The sequence below is a fragment of the Tetrao urogallus genome (genome assembly GCF_951394365.1).
Source record: "Tetrao urogallus genome assembly, chromosome: 1".
In the NCBI taxonomy this organism is placed as follows: Eukaryota; Metazoa; Chordata; class Aves; order Galliformes; family Phasianidae; genus Tetrao; species Tetrao urogallus.
Genome location: NC_136813.1, coordinates 160,441,699 through 160,459,928, shown reverse-complemented (window position 1 = coordinate 160,459,928; position 18,230 = coordinate 160,441,699). Strand labels below are relative to the sequence as shown.

At 43.3% G+C, this 18,230-nt stretch overlaps 1 protein-coding gene across 1 annotated transcript in view; it reads left to right on the top strand.

Moving 5' to 3' along the window:
- The window catches only part of RASSF3 (Ras association domain family member 3), a gene marked incomplete at both ends in the record, with an annotated part of 47,705 nt that extends 30,204 nt beyond the window's left edge, over window positions 1-17,501 (top strand). The window contains 4 exons of the mRNA XM_079549843.1: window positions 14,504-14,611; window positions 15,702-15,969; window positions 16,912-17,027; window positions 17,352-17,501. Coding sequence (XP_079405969.1) covers window positions 14,504-14,611; window positions 15,702-15,969; window positions 16,912-17,027; window positions 17,352-17,501 — 642 coding nt within the window. The remainder of the gene's footprint in view (window positions 1-14,503; window positions 14,612-15,701; window positions 15,970-16,911; window positions 17,028-17,351) is intronic.
- Between the last annotated feature and the right edge of the window lie 729 nt (window positions 17,502-18,230).

Sequence of the window (18,230 nt, the reverse complement as noted above, 5' to 3'; positions counted from 1 at the left end):
GGTGGCAGCGGGTCCTGACCAAGGTACTGCAGGGGGCTGGTGCTCGGGCAGGGAACAGCCACAGAGCACACCACCAGTTCCACTTAGAGTGTTTTAAATCAGATGGAATTTGGGCATCCTGCCTCGGCAGGGAAGGCAGAGAGCCATCAGTGGTGGATGCCTGAGTGGTCCTGAGCAGAAAAGGAGTGCAGCCTTGTGGCTGGCACTATGCAGGGTTAGCTGTTGGAAAAGGTGAGCATCTGCCCAGGCTCATCCTGCATGGCTTTGGGCACAGTGTGTGCTTTAGGAAGCTGCCAGGTTCTGCTGGGTACTATCGCTGCTGCCTGTGACGCTGTGAGTCTGTGGGAGGGTGACTGGGAGCAGATGTGCTTCATTTCCAGTAAAATTCTGTGGCTGTGCTTGGGACTACGAGTCTCCTTGTATCACTATCTTCATCAGGATAGTGTTGGTTTTGATCAGCCTCTTTCCTTAGCTTAAGAGTAAGCTTCTTCTGGCTTACTAGAAGTGTGGTATTTCCTAGTCTAGTGAAGCCTGTAATATGTCTGGGGCTCTTGTTAATTTTCCAATAATGTACATTAGTAAGAAGAACTGGGTTGAGAAATTGCATACAAAATGTGACTTGCTGAAGCAAAACTAGAAGGTGTGGTGGCATTGCAAGTTGTACTCCCCACAGCATTATCTTTTGTTAGCATCACTTGCATCCTTTGTAGTTTGCTTGTTTATATTACCCCTGCTCTTTTTCTGAAATGCTGATTTTATAATACTATAGCCAGCTGCAGCTGGCTTCTTCCCACTTTGCATCATAAGAAACATTTGATTAAAAGCATGTAGTGAACTCCCTTTAAGTCTCCATGTTTCCATACTTTGATGTTGCCATGTTATTTTTTTTTTATTTAAAAAATAACACATGCCTTTCTTGTGTGCACATCTGCTTGTCTGTGTGTCACCTTGGTACGTTTACAGAGCCTTGTGTAAGTGACTGTGCTTATTTCATTAGGAATCACTAAAAAATAATCCTGATAAAGTATGATTGCATGAATAACTCTACTCATTTAATTAGGGCTTATTAATTGGTGGTCCTAGTAGTAAAGGGCCAGGTTCAGTTCTCTTGAGAGAACTTTCCCAGAACCAACGATGCCTTGTAATTTATATGCAAACATGATACTTAGTACACTACTGCAACTTTTGGTGTTCATTATACAGCTCACTGAGAAGGAAATTGTTGTTTGGATGCTAAATGAGCTCTAAAACAACACCAATAAATCTGAGAAGAAAAAACTCATCCCTGAATACTTTGTGATGTTCAACTGTCTGCAGCTTGCAGGTCTGCTCCCAGTGTTGTGCCTTATTAATACAGTATTGCCTGGACAAGAAACTGGATAGGAAATGGCGGTGCTCCTCCACTGCCCTGTGCAATTAGGCATTACAGAAGTGTTTTACATGAACCTACAAGCTCTGATAATTTGAAGAGCTTCTGTAACTAAGTTACACAAAATACCTGTTTGTAAAAGCTTGACTGAATTTCGATCTTCTGGTCAAATTGTGCAAGCTGGGAATAGAAGAAAATGAGATGGTTACAGGTTTGTTTCAGTTGTTTAAGGCTGAGTTCCCTTCCACATGACAGGTCTGTGGTTAGAGGGGCTTTGTTGCTGGGCTTGTTTTATATATTCTCGGTAGAAGGGTCAGCACAAACTGACTGGTCTCTTTACAGGACTGATGCTTTTGTGTTTTTCAGGAGTTAGAGGTATGCTCTCATTTTCTTCCAACTCTTCAAGTTGGAAGTTCCCCTTGACTGCATTTTCCTTGGTGTATTGATTGATGCAATTGTGAGGTCGCTTTGTGTATTATTTAGTAACTTTAAAAGTTTATAGGGAAATGCTGTGTTTCTTTACAATTGAGTCATTTTTTGTTATGATACTTAAATTTTGCTCTACTGATAAAATGGAACTTGTGTCACTTTACTTGCTTTATTTTGCCCCCTAAAAACACAAGTGTCAGGATTCTTAGGTTAGGACAATATTTTTCTGTTAAAGCACAGGAAATATTAAAAACAGTATTTCAAAGTCTTAGTAAAAAAGCAATTCAGTTGCGGTTTTGCCTTGTGGAATTTGTTGCTTATTTAAACGAGCTTTGATTCAGTTGCACTCTGCTTATCCCATGCCTGTCTGCAAAATGACCCACACTTTTCCATGTGTGCTGGTTGAGGGTGTTTGTTGGAGGCTGTGATGGGTCCTCATTCTCCCCATTCTCTTTAATGTTAAGTAAGTGAGTTTTCTGTGGGGAAAAAAATCTGGAAGACTCTCTTCTCCCTCCCCCTGAAGTGTGTGTATCAGCTCTAACAGATCCTGTGTCTTCGTGAGCTTCATGATACGTTTCCTGAAACAGAAGTTGGGGCTAAGGAAAGGTGGAGTAACAGCAGCATTTCCTTGTGCCTGTAACATCCTGCCCATAAAAGCAGGGAAATAGCTGTTTGGAAGGGAAAAAAGAACAACTTCTGAACTTTGTGGTAGAATCAACACATTCTCCCATTTGCTGCTTAAGAACAAAGCCTGTAAGTTTTTTTTTTCCCCTTCACGGGTTTCCTGGTGGCCATTCTCCAGCATGGTAAAATAGCTTGTGTTTGGAGACGGGCCATGCAATCAGGTTGTGAGCTAGCAAGCCATTTTCTCCAGCATAGGCTTAGGGCTGTTCTCCTGACCCTTTCTCAGAAGAGCTGGGTTCATCAAGCTCTTTCACTGGGGTACTCTGTAAGCACAGTTTAAAGTCTTCTGTTCACACTGCCCACAGAAGTCTACCCATTGTGACCTCCTGTTCTGTTCTCCTCCGTGATGCCCTACCAGCATTCCACAGGGCATTGCTGTTTTATTGATGGCATTAAAAATGAAATGAAGGCTGATGGTGGCAATTGCCCTCGTATTTTGCAGTGACTCACTTGTCTGCCTGAGATACGACTTGTGAACTGCCAAGGAGGAGCAGCATGCTCATGGCAGACCAGGAAGCAACGTGAGCTGTGGTACTTAGTACCAGTCTAGCATGGTGCTGGTTCAGCTGAGAATGTGCGCAGGAGTGTTTGTTGCAATAGGATGCTTTGGAACTTGAGGCAACCAGTTGGCTTGAGCTCTTACTTGGGAGAAATGCATGTGTAAGTGCTGGAGAGAAACAAACTCATACTGAAAGTAGACAGCCACCTACTATTCAGCAAGTGTATTTTTGCAAAAAGAGTTGAGTTAGATGAGGTTGTGGTAGTTTTCCTTTTTTTTTGTAATGCCATTAGAGATTATTGTCTTTCTCCTTAAAGAATGTAAGAGCTGTGAAGGAACTTGTCCTTTTGTCAGTCTTTCTCTGCTCAAAACGGAGGTACTGGGGAGCCTGTTCAAGTGTACAGCTGAATTTGTGATTCAGTTCCCTGAACGGGTAAGGATCTCTCTTAGCTCATCTTTTCTGAATGGAAGAAGCCCTTCCCTACCACATGCTCCTCAAGAAACCCCACAAAACTAAGGAAACAGTTTGATTGAACAGACAGTAGAAAAACAAGGGATTGAAAGCCCTCAGAAAGTAGGTTATCATTACCATACTGATGAGTTTATTCATGGCATAAAGATGCATAAATTGCTCTGTTTCCTCAGAGTACAGTGATCTGAGGTACACCTTACCTTAGTGAGTGTGAGGTCACTTGGATGTGCCAATGTGGTGAGGGGCTGAATAGTGGGGTCCAGAAACCCTCTCCTGCTGCCTTTACCTTCTTGTCTGCTGTACTAATGACTGTGCTGGGATATGTCTTTTGACTACTACCCTGTTTTTAATAAAACATGCTAATATTGAGGTAGCACAGGAGGGTTCATACTATTAGCTGTTAATGAAGTGTGCCAGATGATCTAAATTTTCTGGAGTGTAAAAGGAGAAAAAGCATTCATGCAGGTTAGTCTGCCGGGGCGTCTCCTTTTGTTTGCTTTTTGTGAAATACAGAATTTGGATCCTCTTTGAAGAGACTGGGAGCTTCTTTGAAGGTGACTCCTGAGCGCTTCAATGAAAGTTGTGTGGAGTTACTCATACAAAGCACAGCAAGAGATAGTGTTAGTGTAAGAATATTTCCCAATGTTCCATTTCATTTTCTGCTGAAAAAGAGCTGTTGTCACTGAAAACTTTATTGTATGTGGGGTTAGGTTTAGCTCTTACTATCTGATGTATGTATATAAAGCAGCAGTTATGTAAGTTGGCAGTAAATACATATGAAGGCTTTGTCATGATCACATTCAACATACTAAGAAGGTACTTCAGCTCTTTGGTGGCTTAGAGAATGTATACTTCAATAAAGATACCAGAGATTGCTTACAGCTTTCTCTCCAAATTATGATGGGACTTTGAGGCCTTCAGAATGCAGATTTTATTTGAGAAATAGATAGTTGTGCTTCTTCAGTTTTGTGGGATTTCTTGAGAAGCCCTTGTCGTAGGGGAGGACTTCCCTTCGGAAGAGTTTCAGATATGAGGTCAGTGCCACATGAACCGAGAGAGATCCAGTACTTCCTCCATACAGGGAACAGTGTGTTCCTCAACAAGGAACTCACCCCCACGGGCAGTGCTTGCTTGAAAAACTGCATCTGTTTGAGCAGTGCTGTCTGTGTTCATTGCAAGGTCTGATGAGGAAAGCTGCCTGTCAGGGTTGTGCTGTTTCAGGAGAGGCAATGTATTACGTCATGCTTCCTCAGTCAGCATTACTGCTGGGTGGCTTTTAAGGGCTTGGTGTTTCGTTTTGTTTAGTTTTGTTTTTCAAATAGATCAAATCCAAACAAAATGGACTGACTTGGTGGGACTGTGGCCATGTTCAGATTTGCCACAGCATGAGCCCTGCAGCTGGGCTTCGGTATGAAGCTGCTGTCTGCTTGACACAAGCAAATTGCATCAGATGGCTTAAAAAAGGGTTTGATGAGCCAGTCTGTGAACTACCCAAACGGACCTGGGAGGGGAACCTTGCTCTGAAGATAAAATGGCACAGAAGCCCAGCCTGGCACCCAGCCCCAGATGAGGCTACCAACTGAACCTGCATCATTGAGGTGCAGAGAGGCCTGACAATAGCCAGGGGGCAAAAGCAGCACGACTCTGCCTGGCACGTGGCTGGCTTTTCCCCCACAAAGCTTCCCCAAGTAGCTTTCCAGTGCCAGTTCTGATACATGGTGTAGATAGTTGCATTTGAAGACTGCAGGGTTGTCAGTGCAAGCAGCCTCTTCCTGCATCCTGGTAGATGGAGCCTGCTGGATTCTTGCAATTCAGGTTTGCATGCAAATACTATGGTATAATGACCCCAGGTCCTAATGTTACTTAATTGTCTGATTTGCTAGCTGGATGAATAGTTTGGTTTTCAGACAGTACTTCACCTTCTTTTCAAGATATACTAATTAGATTTCTATGCCGTATCTTGTATAAGCTTTCCAGCTGTCTGTTGAAAGCTAGATTTTGTTGTGCAGGTCTTAAAGATGCGGGCTGTCCCTTTATACTTGATTAAACCCCTTATCTCCTTAAATAGCCAGCAATTAAAGCTCATGCACTTTCTATAGAGGAGACCTGAAGGAGAGAGGTTACTTATTGTTTGCGTTGTTTCTTGCATCTCATTTTACTAGCTGTAATGAGCAAATTGACACAGCTGTGAAATGTTACTTAACTTGTGTAATGTATTGCTTTTAAAATAAGTCATAATATGAAAAAAAACAGAGTAGGAATCTGCATTAGATCTGCTGATTCTTGCTGGACAGACTAATGCCAGGCCTCAGAGACTATTCTTCATACGGTTGGTTTTCAGTCTACGCAAATGACCGCCTTTTAAAAACTGGGTTGTGTGCCAGTAGTTAAAGTATGGCCTTATAGGGTATGACAGGCTTTGTTACTAGGGATTTTCAGAGGTGAGGTCATGATAAACTTAGCTGAAACTTCAGCAGTGTTAATGTTACCAACAAATAGATTTATTTTTCCAACCTTCCTTTCACAATGCCTGAACGTGACCTGCTTTTATATGGCTCCTGTTTAACGGAAAATAATTTGTTAGAATGAATAAAGGGAAGTTAGTTAAAGCCCATGTTTTCATTCTCTGCTGCTTAAAACTATTCACCTTATAAACATAGAGTGTTTACATCAGAGACGTTGGGCAAGAAAGATAATGCTTTTTGGTACCCTTTCGTTAGCATGCCAGCCAGCATTGTGTGGTGGTACTCTGGGAAAAACTGAGAATAGACTGCAACTAAGAAGCACCTATTGGCTGGAATGTCTGTACCTTGTAAAATCATGCCAAAATGATAAACCGTGGCTTTCTTTGACCGCAATGAAAGAACCTTGGCAGAGAAACCATGCTGTAACTTTCTTAAGGGTTTTTCACAGTGGTGAAGTTATTAACGATCACCTGCATTTTGGTGCACCTGTTGTGCATTCTGCATACATCCCAGCTCACTGTATCTCAGGGCACACTGGAGCTACTTGTTCTTCTCTAAGATAATGGAGAGGTTGGAGCAGGTGAGTTAGGAGGAAAAGCTGAAGAGTTCAGGACACCTCATTTTGTGGAGGCATGCGATTATGTCGTAAAAATATCATGAGAGTGATGGGTAAGCAGATATGAAATTCAGGTTCACAAGGTCTTGCAGTGTTAGGATTAAGGGGGCACCCGTTACGCCTAACAGAAGCTTCCTTCTGTCTCAACAGTAATCACTTGGAAGCAGATGACAGTCCTTCACACTGCATTTGTGTATTTCCAGAACTCGCTTCTGCAGGAGGTGCAGACACAGGGAGTATCGGCAGGTTCCGAGAGGCCTTGCATGCATGCCTCAACAGCAGGGCCATAAATGGAGACTAAAGGCACTCAGAAGGGAGGTACCCTCTGCATTCCTGCTGAAACAGTTGTGGATGCCAGTGGAGAGGCTGCAGAAAAGGCTCACGTGCTCTCTCGAAATAGCCTTCTTTTCTGCTGCTGTTGCAGGCTGAATACCAGGCTGAATGGACTGTGTACACCTGGCCCAGGCGGGCATTTCTGCTGTTGTTGCCTTCAGAAGGCAAGTTGTTCTTACTCAGGTGCAGGTTGTTCTTTCTTGCTCCATTAGGATAATTAAGACTTGGGTGAGCCAAGCCTGCTCAGAAAAACAAAGTGTTTTGGACTGCTTCCTGGCTGGTGTGCCACTGACCTGGGAGTGGGAACTGGGTCACACTGAGCTCAGAAAGAAAGAGGCACTGAACAGGATATAGAGGTTACTCTGCCCACATCATCCATCCCATCAGAAAATGGCATTCCCTAACCCTGGGAACAGTGTGTGCCTGTTCAGGAGGACACAGACATTTTGAGGTGCAGTTACATAAGAGGGTGTCAAGCTTGGAACTGCGTCTTTTTTGTTCGTTTTTTAGGGTTTTCAGATTTGGTTAGGTTTTTGTTTGTTTGTTGTTGTCTGTCTTCTCTGTAGTTTTCTGGCTGCTGGTGTGTCTTACCATTTGTGTACAGGCGTGACCAGCATCTCCACTCTGGTTCTCAGGCTTTCTATGGAAAGAGGACACATCTTCGGAGCACACACTTGCTCTCAGATGGAAGAAGTTGTGCTTGCTGACAGTGCTGCTTTGATCTTGTGAGAGTTAAGATGAGGAAAAAGCAAGATGTTTGTTTGCGGGGTTTCAATTTCTTTCTTTCCTGTGGGAGTGCTGGCAGGTTGTAGGAAATGTAGAGTAGTTTCTTGTGAAAGTAACAACTGCACTGAGATCAGAAGTCCCTTACTGTGTTTTCTCTCATATTCTTTACTAGGTTATTTGTTCTATGGTACCACTGTTAGTTAAATCCTTTCTTTAATGCAAACATAAATAAATTGCATTAGTTTCATTTTTTTTTTTAACTAAACAAGACTTTATATATAATTTTTTTAAAATGTAGATTAAGTTGCATTTTTCATTTGTCAAAGCCTCAGTACTTTAACTCAAAAATAATTCCTGGTCACAATCATCCAGGTCAGTGCATCTCTACTCTTCCGGCTGAATCAGGCTTCACTCTATGCATGGGATTAATAGGATGTGTGAGGGCAGGAGATAGGCACTGCCATTGCTTAAAAGTTGGCTTGAGCTCTCACAGGCCTTCTGTGTAGACTTCTTAGAACAGTGTTACAGTATTCCTGGGACAGGTGTACATTTTGTCCATTACGTTTTCATTTGTCTGTCAAGCCAGAAGTTTAAGAGGAGCTTGATTTCCCCATTCCTCAAAGGTGCCAAGTTCCTAGAAATTTTGTGAGAATGGAGAGTTAGAGGAGAGGCAGCTTGTTGTGTTCCCCTGTAAATTAAAAACAAGTTGGGGAAGTTGAGCATCCATCTTGAGGCAAAGATCCTGAGGAAAAAGGCATCAGGGTTTTTGGCTGTGGCTTTTTCCTAGCCTAATTCCATAGCAGCTTGCTAGCTGTTAAGGTTAGTGCTTTCTTACTGCAGGCAAGACTAAGCTTTGGCAGTAACCGTGGGACTTGAACTTTATGGAAGTCCCAGATGTGATGTGATTCTTCTTTTTTTGGGATTGCAACTTGATTTGCAGTTCATTTTAATTGTGATCTATGCTTTTTTGTTGTTGTTGTGTTCCTTGAGGATTCACACAGAACTGCTCTCCGGAGGCCCTTGTACTGGGTATACATGTTAGAAAGACAGGGATTCTTCTCTAAACATCTGTCACACAAATAAAAGTGGGGGTATGGAAAGGAGGAAGAAAAAAATACGTTTTCTGCCTTTTTTGTTGAGAGGAGGCTCAACTGTGAAGAGACATTGCCTCATGAGTTTGAATGAAAGACCAACTATTCCCCGTGGGGAAACAGAAGCACTTGCCTCATTTCCTTCTCACTGGCAGCTGTTCCTTAGGAATTTCATTTGAGTATGAGCTGCTTTAGTTGACCTGAGGAATAGTTTTAATATGAACGGCCATCAGTGGTGTGTGCTGTTAAGAGTTGGGAAGTGCAGCGTGATATTCACAGGAAGTTAATAGGTTGAACTTAAAGAAGCATTTTGTACCCCAAGAAGTCCTCCATGCAGATTCTGGTGCATTCAGCTATCTTGACATCAGTTTTTATCCTTCCCATCTGTGCTGGGCTGAGAAGCAGGGAACGCAAGGAGACACAGGGCTCTGATGAGGAAAACACACTTATTAGGGCTGGGGGGAGGAAGGTGTGATGACATGGCTGCCATTGCTGAGATCATCATCTGGGTAGGTGATGGAAAACCTTGCTCAAGTTTTTGTGTTTTACCAAAATAACACACTGTAAGTCTATTGTTCTCTTTTTTTTTTTTTTTTTTTTTTTTTTTTTTTTTTTAACTCTAGCACCCAGAAGTGTCTTGCTAGGCCCTGCAGCACCTAAGCTGACAGAAGGAACGGCAGGAACTGCTGTGCTGTGTTGTGCTTCTGCAGTGACACATGCCAGGAAACTCATCATCAGGCCTGTCTTTAGAAGATGGACAGTTTCACAATTCCCAACATGCAGATTGTGTTGGACACGCATACTGGGTGTCTCACCAGGTGCTGGAGATGAATCGGCTGCATCCGAGTAGACGTGGGGATGAGTAGTTGGGCTGCAGCATTCCGCTCCCAGAGGAGCTGTGCCTGGGCTTGCAGAGTGTGCCTCTGGGCTCTGAGGGACACAGCCGGAAAAGTGGCTTCTGTCCTGGGCTGGGTGAGCCACCAGGTGATGCAGACGGGCTTCTCCTTTCACCAGACAGGTGGAAATGTCACAAGGACAGGTCACATGTATTGAGCTGTGGCATCCCAATCTCACCTCTGAATGCCTTCCCTCCCTTCAGCTCCATTTAACCTTGGTGAGGTTGGAGTAACTGCTCTCCCAGCAGTCTCACTCTGCACACGTGTGAATTCAGCTGCTTATGGACCTTCCTCAACAGCACAATGCAAACATTTTGCAAAGCCCAGTAGAGATTTATTTGTTACTGCTGTTACTCTGCTGCTGGTGGATCACTCAAGATCTTTTACAGGTGGTAGATATCACAGTGGAATTTGATCTGCTGAACCTAAGCAGAGATATCAGAGGGATTTTCCTTGGGCGAGTCCTTGTTATGACATGACAAATACAGGAGGAAATAAGTCATAGTTTGCCAAGCCCTCCCCCAGCTGCTAAGGTGCTTTGGTCAAAGATTTATTTTTTTGCCTGAAGACATGGCTAGACAAAGCTGTATGGCAAAAGCCAAGTGCCACACCATGCTGAGAGCAATTCAGGTTTGGGGAAAAATGTGTACTGTCTTGTCAAGGAGTAATTCTTGCATGTTGGTCATGTGTAATTAGGGAAAATGAAAGACGCAGGTGCCTCAAATCAGTGTATGGTATCTGATGTTAGTCACTGAGCACAGCTGAGACCCAGTGGGCCAAGGCTTTTGTGTTCATGGAGGGCTCACTAGATGTTCTTTTGTGGACTTTCTCCTGGTGGCAGACATGGAGAGTTCACTGTCACTTCAGTCTGTGTGACACTGACATGATTCTTCATGGGCAGTGGTGTCTGGCAGGTGAGAGTTTCTGCTTGCTTGGTTGGAGTCTGTCCCCTGATGTGTGTGCAGCGGGAGTGTTTGAGCTTTAGTTTGGGAGTGGAAGTGTTTCTCTAGGTTCAGTCATGAAGGTCCCGGGCTTGGTTTTCCCGCTGGGATGACATCTGTGTTGGCTGTCCACCATTTCTCACTCTCTGTGGTCTTTTGTTGGTCATGAGTGGAGGATTAGGCTGAAAACGGTAATTGAAGAGGGTTTCTGCTTGCTATGTGTAGCACTTTTTTTGAAAAGATTGGGGTCTATTCATTAATGCTTTAAGCCCAGTCCCTACTTTTTCATGATCTCTATACTGTTAAAATTAGTTGAGGCAGTCTTTGGTTGCTCAGAAAATGAGGTAAAGCCATGTTTGTTGCTGGTATGTGCAGAGTGAAGTTCTCTCAGCTTTTGCGTAAACACAGCTTTCCTTCTTCATGCTGAACTAAACTTGGCCAAAACTGCCTGGCCACTGGTATCAGTGTGAGGAGACAGAAGTTCCAGTTGTGTGTTCAAGCAGGGAAGCCTTCCTAGCTCAGAGGGAGCAGTGATTCTCTCAGTGATGCAAGGCAGCCTGCAGCTCTGCAGGGAGCCTCACCTGGAAGGCTGGCATTACACTGAGCTCTTCCCAACCCCTCACCTCCAGCCTGGAGCTACCACCTGCAGCTCCTCAAACCCACTCTTGCAATTGCATTTAGTTCTATCAAATGTTTAGCATCCAGCAGTGTGGTCTCCTGTTTAATATTTGCAGAGCTGACCCTAGGGCAGCACCAGAACAAGTCCAGCAGAACTGGGCTTGGTTTTCATACGTAGTGCCTGGATACTAGACAGCCCATAGGAATAGGCTATTCTCAGAGGGTTGCATCTATTCTAAACTAATCAAATTGCTATCTAGCATGTTTACCAAGTTGGATTAGTTTTTTTTCCAACTCTTAATAACGTAGGCAGATTGTTTACATGCTGTGAGCCATGTGAATTTGCCCTGTACCATTAATTCTTTTATAATACACTCTTTTTGTTATCTCCGGTTATTGAAAGTCCTTTCTGCCAGATTAAAGCTCTTGAAGTGCACAGAAGTCAGTGTGACGTTATTGAAACAAAGGTCAAGGTAGTCATAGGTAAGACTAGGGAGTGGTCTCTTTGTGAGTAGTGTTTTCTCTTGATGATGATGCTGTGGGTGGTTTGGGTGATTACACAGAATCATAGAATTGTTTGGGTTGGAAGGGACCTTTAAGATCATCTAGTTCCAACCCCCTGCTACGGGCAAGGACACCTCCCTCGAGGCCAGGTTGCTCACAGCCCCATCCAGCATGGCCTGGAATGCTTCCAGGGAGAGAGCATCCCCAGCCTCTCTGGGCAGTCTGTTCCAGTGTCTCACCACCATCATAATAAATAATTGCTTCCTCATATCTAGTCTAAATCCATCCTGTTCCAGTTTAAAGCCATTTCCCCTTGTCCTGCAGGCCCCCCTTCAGGTACTAGAAGGCTGCTGTAAGGTCCCCTCAGAGCCTTCTCCAGGCTGAAGAGCCCCAGCTCTCTCAGCCTGTCCTCACAGGGGAGATGCTCCAACCCTCTGATCATCTTTGTGGCCCTCTCATGGATGTGCTTTAACAGCTCCATGTCCTTTTTGTGTTGGTGGCCCCAGAACTTGACACAGTACTCCAGGTGGCATCTCACAAGAGCAGGGGGGCAGCATCACCTCCCTCGATGCACTGGTCGCAATTCCCTTGATGCAACCCAGGATACGGTTGGCCTTCTGGGCTGTAGGAGCACATTGCTGGCTCATGTTGAATCTGTCATCAATCCACACCCCCCAACTCCTCCTCAGGATGGCTCTCAAGCCATTCTCCACCCAGCCTGTATTTGTACTTGGGATTGCCCCAACCTAGGTGCAGGACCTTGCACTTGGCCTCGTTGAACTCCATGAGGTTGGCATAGGCCCACTTCTCAAGCCTGTACAGATCCATCTGGATAGCATTCCTTCCCTCTTGTGTGTCAGCTGCACCACTTAACGATAACAGTTGGCTCCAGTGAAGTAGAAGAGAGGCACCTGCTTGGTCCGTTGTCCATGAAATAATGGCAAATAGTAAAGCTGAGGTGTCCACTGCTAGAAATTTACTATCAAAAGTGTTAGCAGATTGGATCTGTGCTGAGAGGCTTGTCTGCAGCTGCAGACACGGAAACCTTCTGGTTTCAGCTTTGGGTCTGTGAAAGCAGATGTAGAGGCAGTAAGTGCTCTGTCACGTTTGTGTGGCTGGATCTTGGCCTGTTCTCACATGCTTTGAAGATGGTATTCATAACGCCCATAGTTCCGGACCTGCTCTGTGTTACTGCTTTTACTGCTTATTTTGAGCACTAAAGCAGCAAAACCTATTTTGATTTCAGAGGAAAAACAAAAAACAAAAATGCTTAGGCACAAGAAAGAAAGAGAAAATACTAGAGAAAATACTGTTTCGTTTTCATTTGTTCATTTGCTCTCAAAGTGAATGCTGCACGGTGTAAGAGCCTCTGTGGAGATGAAGCGAGAAGTTTAGATGAAGTTGTATTTGTAACTCTGATGGCAGTTTAGGGGAAGATGACAAATAGAGGAGTAAGAAAGATTCATTTCTCTAGTGGGACTGCAGGCTTGGATTCTGAGGACGTTCAGTAACTTGGTGTTTTGCAATAGTGAGGAGGGGTTTGGCAGCTGTGCAGGGCACGCCGTGCACTTAGTGAGAGTTGTGCTAAGGAGCTGGTGGGAGGGTTGAGCGGCCGGTCTTCATTTTGCCTCAGTTTCCTCATCAGTGAAGTAAAGGTGTGTTCCCCATGTTGTGCAGGAAAGCAGCATTTGAGTCCAGATAGGAGCCTAAGGTTTCTGGCTCCCAGCGTGTTCAGATCACGCCTTTCTTTTTATAGCTATGGGAGAAAAGTCAGCTCCAACATGTCATTTAGTAAAACACCATATAGGAAAAGCACCGCTAAGCCCCACAGAGCTAAAACTAGCCGGTTTTAAATTAGGAGACAGAAAAATGCTTTGCACATTCTTTCTGGGAAATGTCAGCTTTCAGTTCCACACCGGCTGCGATCATCCTGGCAAAGCAGAGCGCTGTCCGGCTGTGCACAGATGTCCCAAGGGCTGCATGTGTGTAGGGAGCTCCTCTCCTCTGTATGGCCGCCGTGTATGTCTGTGTTCAGATGGATCCCAAAGCTTCAGGCCTCCGCTTCTCCCTTTCTAAGCGATGTCTTACGTCGTTAAAGCTGAGAGCTGCAGCTCTTTCAGACTATATATGGCGTTGGTGCTCGTGGTAGAATGTATTTATAACGCTGTTCGCTGTAGTGATGTGGATTGGGAACAAATGTTTGGTTGGATAAAATCCAACTCCAGGGATTGGTTTTACTGCTGAGTGTAAAATCCGTAGCAAGCTCATAAAAGCAGCAGTTGAAAATCTAATAGGGCCTTCCCCGTGGAAAAGCCGTGGCTGTGGTGTGACGTTACGGAGCTGGCGTGACTCGTGATGGCTCACATAGCAGTCAGTCCCCCAGAGCGTATGCAGGCTGGGATGTGGGGATGCTGCTGTCTTTGTGGCACACGTTGGGACTGCTGGTGTTACTTGTTAGTATACACTGCTGCTTTTATTTGTGTTCTTTGTTTGTTTAGAAATACTCATTTGTGCCCTAAGTAATGTTTCAAAAATTCCAGCTGTATTCTTAACAGTATTGCATAGCAGTGACATGAGCAAATCGAGCTGTTTTACATACCCCTAATAAATATTTGAGTGAAAACAATTGGCAAAAGAGTGACACGAGTGTCTTTGGGTGTGTTGATTTAACCATCTCCATTCAGTCCAAGTTTTCCCCTTGACTCACCTAACTTGCTCAGCCTTTCTTTTGCTGTACAGATGGTTAATGTGCATTGAGCCCTGTGGAGTCACCCAGACTGGGATGGCTCAGATCCCACAATGTAAGAGAAGCGTTCTTTATTTTGTTTTCTAAAACCACTCTCTGCTGTTGTTGTTGAAGGATGATCAGAAGGAGACCGAACCACATGTTTATCTCAGTAAAGAAGAAGTTAAAGAGAAGATACAAAGCTATAACTCATCTGTCACTGATAAATTGAAGATGACCTTGGTAAGTTTTGCATAGGGTTTCTGTAACTTACAATAGGAGCAATTGCACGGTAACTTCGTAGTGAATAATGAATCATTTTATTCTTAGCATCTTACATGCAAAACCATCCCTGGTTTAATGACTCTGTAGAAGGCTTTTTCTTAGATCTGCAAATAAATCTTACATCTGGAATATTTTTATTCGTGTCGCTTTTTTATGTGAATGGAAACAAACTGTAGAAGAAGCAAATTTGAGTGTCGTTTGAAATGAATTTAAGATTAAATTCCTCTTTAACACCAAGATGTCAGTTTGTCAGATGAAAACCCTTCAGCTGGTAAACAAGAACATATTCATTCTGTTTGGGTTTATAAATGCTTTTTCAAGCATCTCTTTAACAGATTCACAAACAACTGAGAGAAGCAAGAACTTGCAATATTTCTTACAGGAGACTTAATGCTCAGAGCAGTCCTATAGCTTTTCAGCACAAGGAGACTTCTTACTGCTGCCCTTTCCATGCACGTTATATGGACAACTGAATGCAGATAGATTTCTAATTTCCAAGTACTATGTATCAGGTCCAGGGCTCAGTCTGACCTTCTCCAGACCATAATAATAACATTCACATTCACAAGTTCTCTAGCTCAGTAACGTGTGAACAATTTTGCTGTTTTCCTTCAGATGCAGTCAGGAAAAATAATTGAAAATGCTCATTAGATTAACATTTATTCTGTTTATTTTTGAATTGCAACAAGATTTGAGCATTTAAATGCCATAAAATAATTCGACAAGTGCAGCTGAAAAGTAGGGAGATTAATTTCTTTATTTACTCCTCAAATATATAGTTAGAAATACATGCTAACGGACTTTTATACTTTGTAGTCAAGATCTATAGATGTAGAGCTCAGCTGTTACTGTTAAGGCAGGTAGTAATTTTATTCCTGCTGGTATTTCTGCTGAGTAATATGAATTATTGAAGGGAATCTTTCCTAGGAGGTGTCGTGTGTTACAGTGGCATTTGCGATCTCCCACTCTTCAGTTTTCCTCCTCCACTGACATGTCACAATTGTTCACTGCTGATTTTAAGCGTTTGCGGTTTCTCTTCCTGTTGCAGAACTCAAATGGGATTTACACTGGCTTCATCAAAGTTCAGATGGAACTATGCAGACCGATCACTGTGCAGTCTTCTCCCAGCCAGGGAACGTGTGCTCACAGCAATAACGAAACTGCTTTTTACCTGCCGAACGACTGTGTGAATACACTTCACATCAGCAGCACCAATACTGTCCGTGAAGTTATTGAGGCCTTGCTCAAAAAGTTTTTTGTTGCTGACAACCCTGCAAAGTTTGCACTTTACAAACGCTGTCACAAGGAAGACCAAGGTTAGACTTAGGACATTTGGGTGACAAAGTGATGTGTGGGGATCTATGCTAGAGGAAGGAGCACTTGAAATAAACAGGGTGGAAGAAAAAAAGATGGAGGGAGGTGGCAGTCTTAGTCGCTCTTACCTTTTTTTCTTTGGAAAAGTAGCATGCGCAAGAAGAGAGTCAGTGCAGTGGGGATATTTCACAGAAGTCAGGAGAACTCACTGAAGCATCTGCGTGGATCTCCCTTGCTGTGCAGTGTGTTCATTTAAAGCGCCCCTTTATCAGGCTCTAAATTTCAACACTACAGACCTGTGAGATTGAATTACAGGACGGTGTTTTAAAGAGAAACCATCATGTCAGCAATACCTGCAGTCTCTGCTCGGACAGGCAGCTGTTGAGTGATGAGCATTGTGGGCATGCGTGTGATACTTGGTGCATGGGATGCTCTCTGAACCATCTGATGAAAAAGTTAGATGTATATCGTGTTTGGAAATCCAAAAGATGCAGAAGTTATCTTCAGTGGAAAAACACTTTTTGCCAGCGTTGTGTTAGTACATTTAAGAGTCTGCCTTCAGTAGGCAGATATTGACAGCGGTTTCAGGAGCTCAGATGTTTCTGGCTGTCTGGAAAAAAAGAGTTTCAGAATGATGATACCACAGCTGTGATGTTTTAAATACTTATTTATAGCTACAGAGCTGTGTTGTATTTCCTCCTCCCACCCCCGCATACATTCAGATCCTGTGTTGACTAGAAGCCGCTTCATTCATATTTGATTTTAGCCTTGTACTGCTGCCATCCCTAAAGCTCGTTTGTTAAAAAAAAGAGCTTGAAGAATGTGTAAATTTGTGGCTACAGGTGCAGATCTCTGCAAATCTCTAACGTTGGCCAGCACTAATCACTCAAAACATGTCAAACATCGTTATTAAAGATGGTTAATTTCTGTCACTTCTCCTGCAGTTTATATATGCAAGCTGTCCGACAGAGAACATCCCCTCTACCTGCGTTTGGTGGCAGGCCCCAGGACAGAAATGCTCAGTTTTGTTCTACGTGAGCACGAGACTGGAGAGGTCATGGTATGTTACACTCCGCTTTTTGGTCCTTTAACGTCGTGGATGAGTGGGATCCTGTTTGATCTGCGCTGACGTGATGATCTGGTTTTTTTGGGACGCTTTGTTTTTTTTCTTCTCATTGATAGTTATTTTGCCCTTTTTATAAGGGTTTAGTCTGTGGTTGGGCTGGCCTGCTGTTTTAGGGCTTTCAGAACAGAAAACAGCATAAAAGAGTTAAACGTTTTCAGATTGGTAAGATTTGCGAGTAGGGTGCCTGATGCTGTGTGTATATAAATGCTTTGTGCGTTTCCTGTTATTTCATCTGTCGTTTTCTCTCTGTCTTTACAGTGGGAAGCTTTCAGCCTTCCTGAACTGCAAAACTTCTTGCGTATACTGGACAAAGAGGAGAACGAGCAACTGCAAATCTTAAAGAAGCGTTACGCAGCTTACAGGGACAAACTTGAAGAAGCCCTTGGTGGGGTGTGGAAACCTGGTTAAAAAGGGGGCCAAAGCACACTCAGGAAAAATGCACACAACCAAATGTCAGTATAGCATGCCAAACCCAAAGTACAAAAGAGCAGCAAAGAGTAGTTTTCTTTATTCAGAAGGCTGTTTTGTGATGCTAGGGTACCTGAATTTTGCTATAGACTTAGTTCCATAAGCCAGGTCACTTAGCATCTCGCACCCACAAGTGTAAGGGATTCTGCATGTTTGTACATCAGTTTGCAACCCTCTGTGTGCCTAGAGAGTTTTCCAAGTAATCTTGGTGCAAGCTGTGAAACTGTAATCAATTTACTAGGATGCTATGAAATAAGATTATTTTTTTTTCTTCTTTGCTTTAATGGTAGCTTTACAAGTAAGGAGGTGCAAATTGATTGGTTTAAAAAATGAATAAATCTATCTGGAAAATAATCAGTTGGAGCACTATCTTTGAGATGAAATTGATTTGCACTACCTTTCTGGTTTCAAATAGTTACTGTATAATTTGTGAGAGAACTGTTATAGATGGAAGGCATATGAGACCTTATGTTTTGTTCTGTGAAATTTGCGGAAGGCTTTCAGGTAGTCTTCCCAGAGAAGGTAAGGAGAAAGTTGAAGAGAGGGTTAGAGTTAGGGCAGGAAAAGTGTAATAGCTGATGGAGAAGGACTGGTTTTAAATAGAAATAGTATTTATACAGAGGAAAGTTAAAATACTAATTCTACAAGAGTAAAGTTTTAGGATGTTGT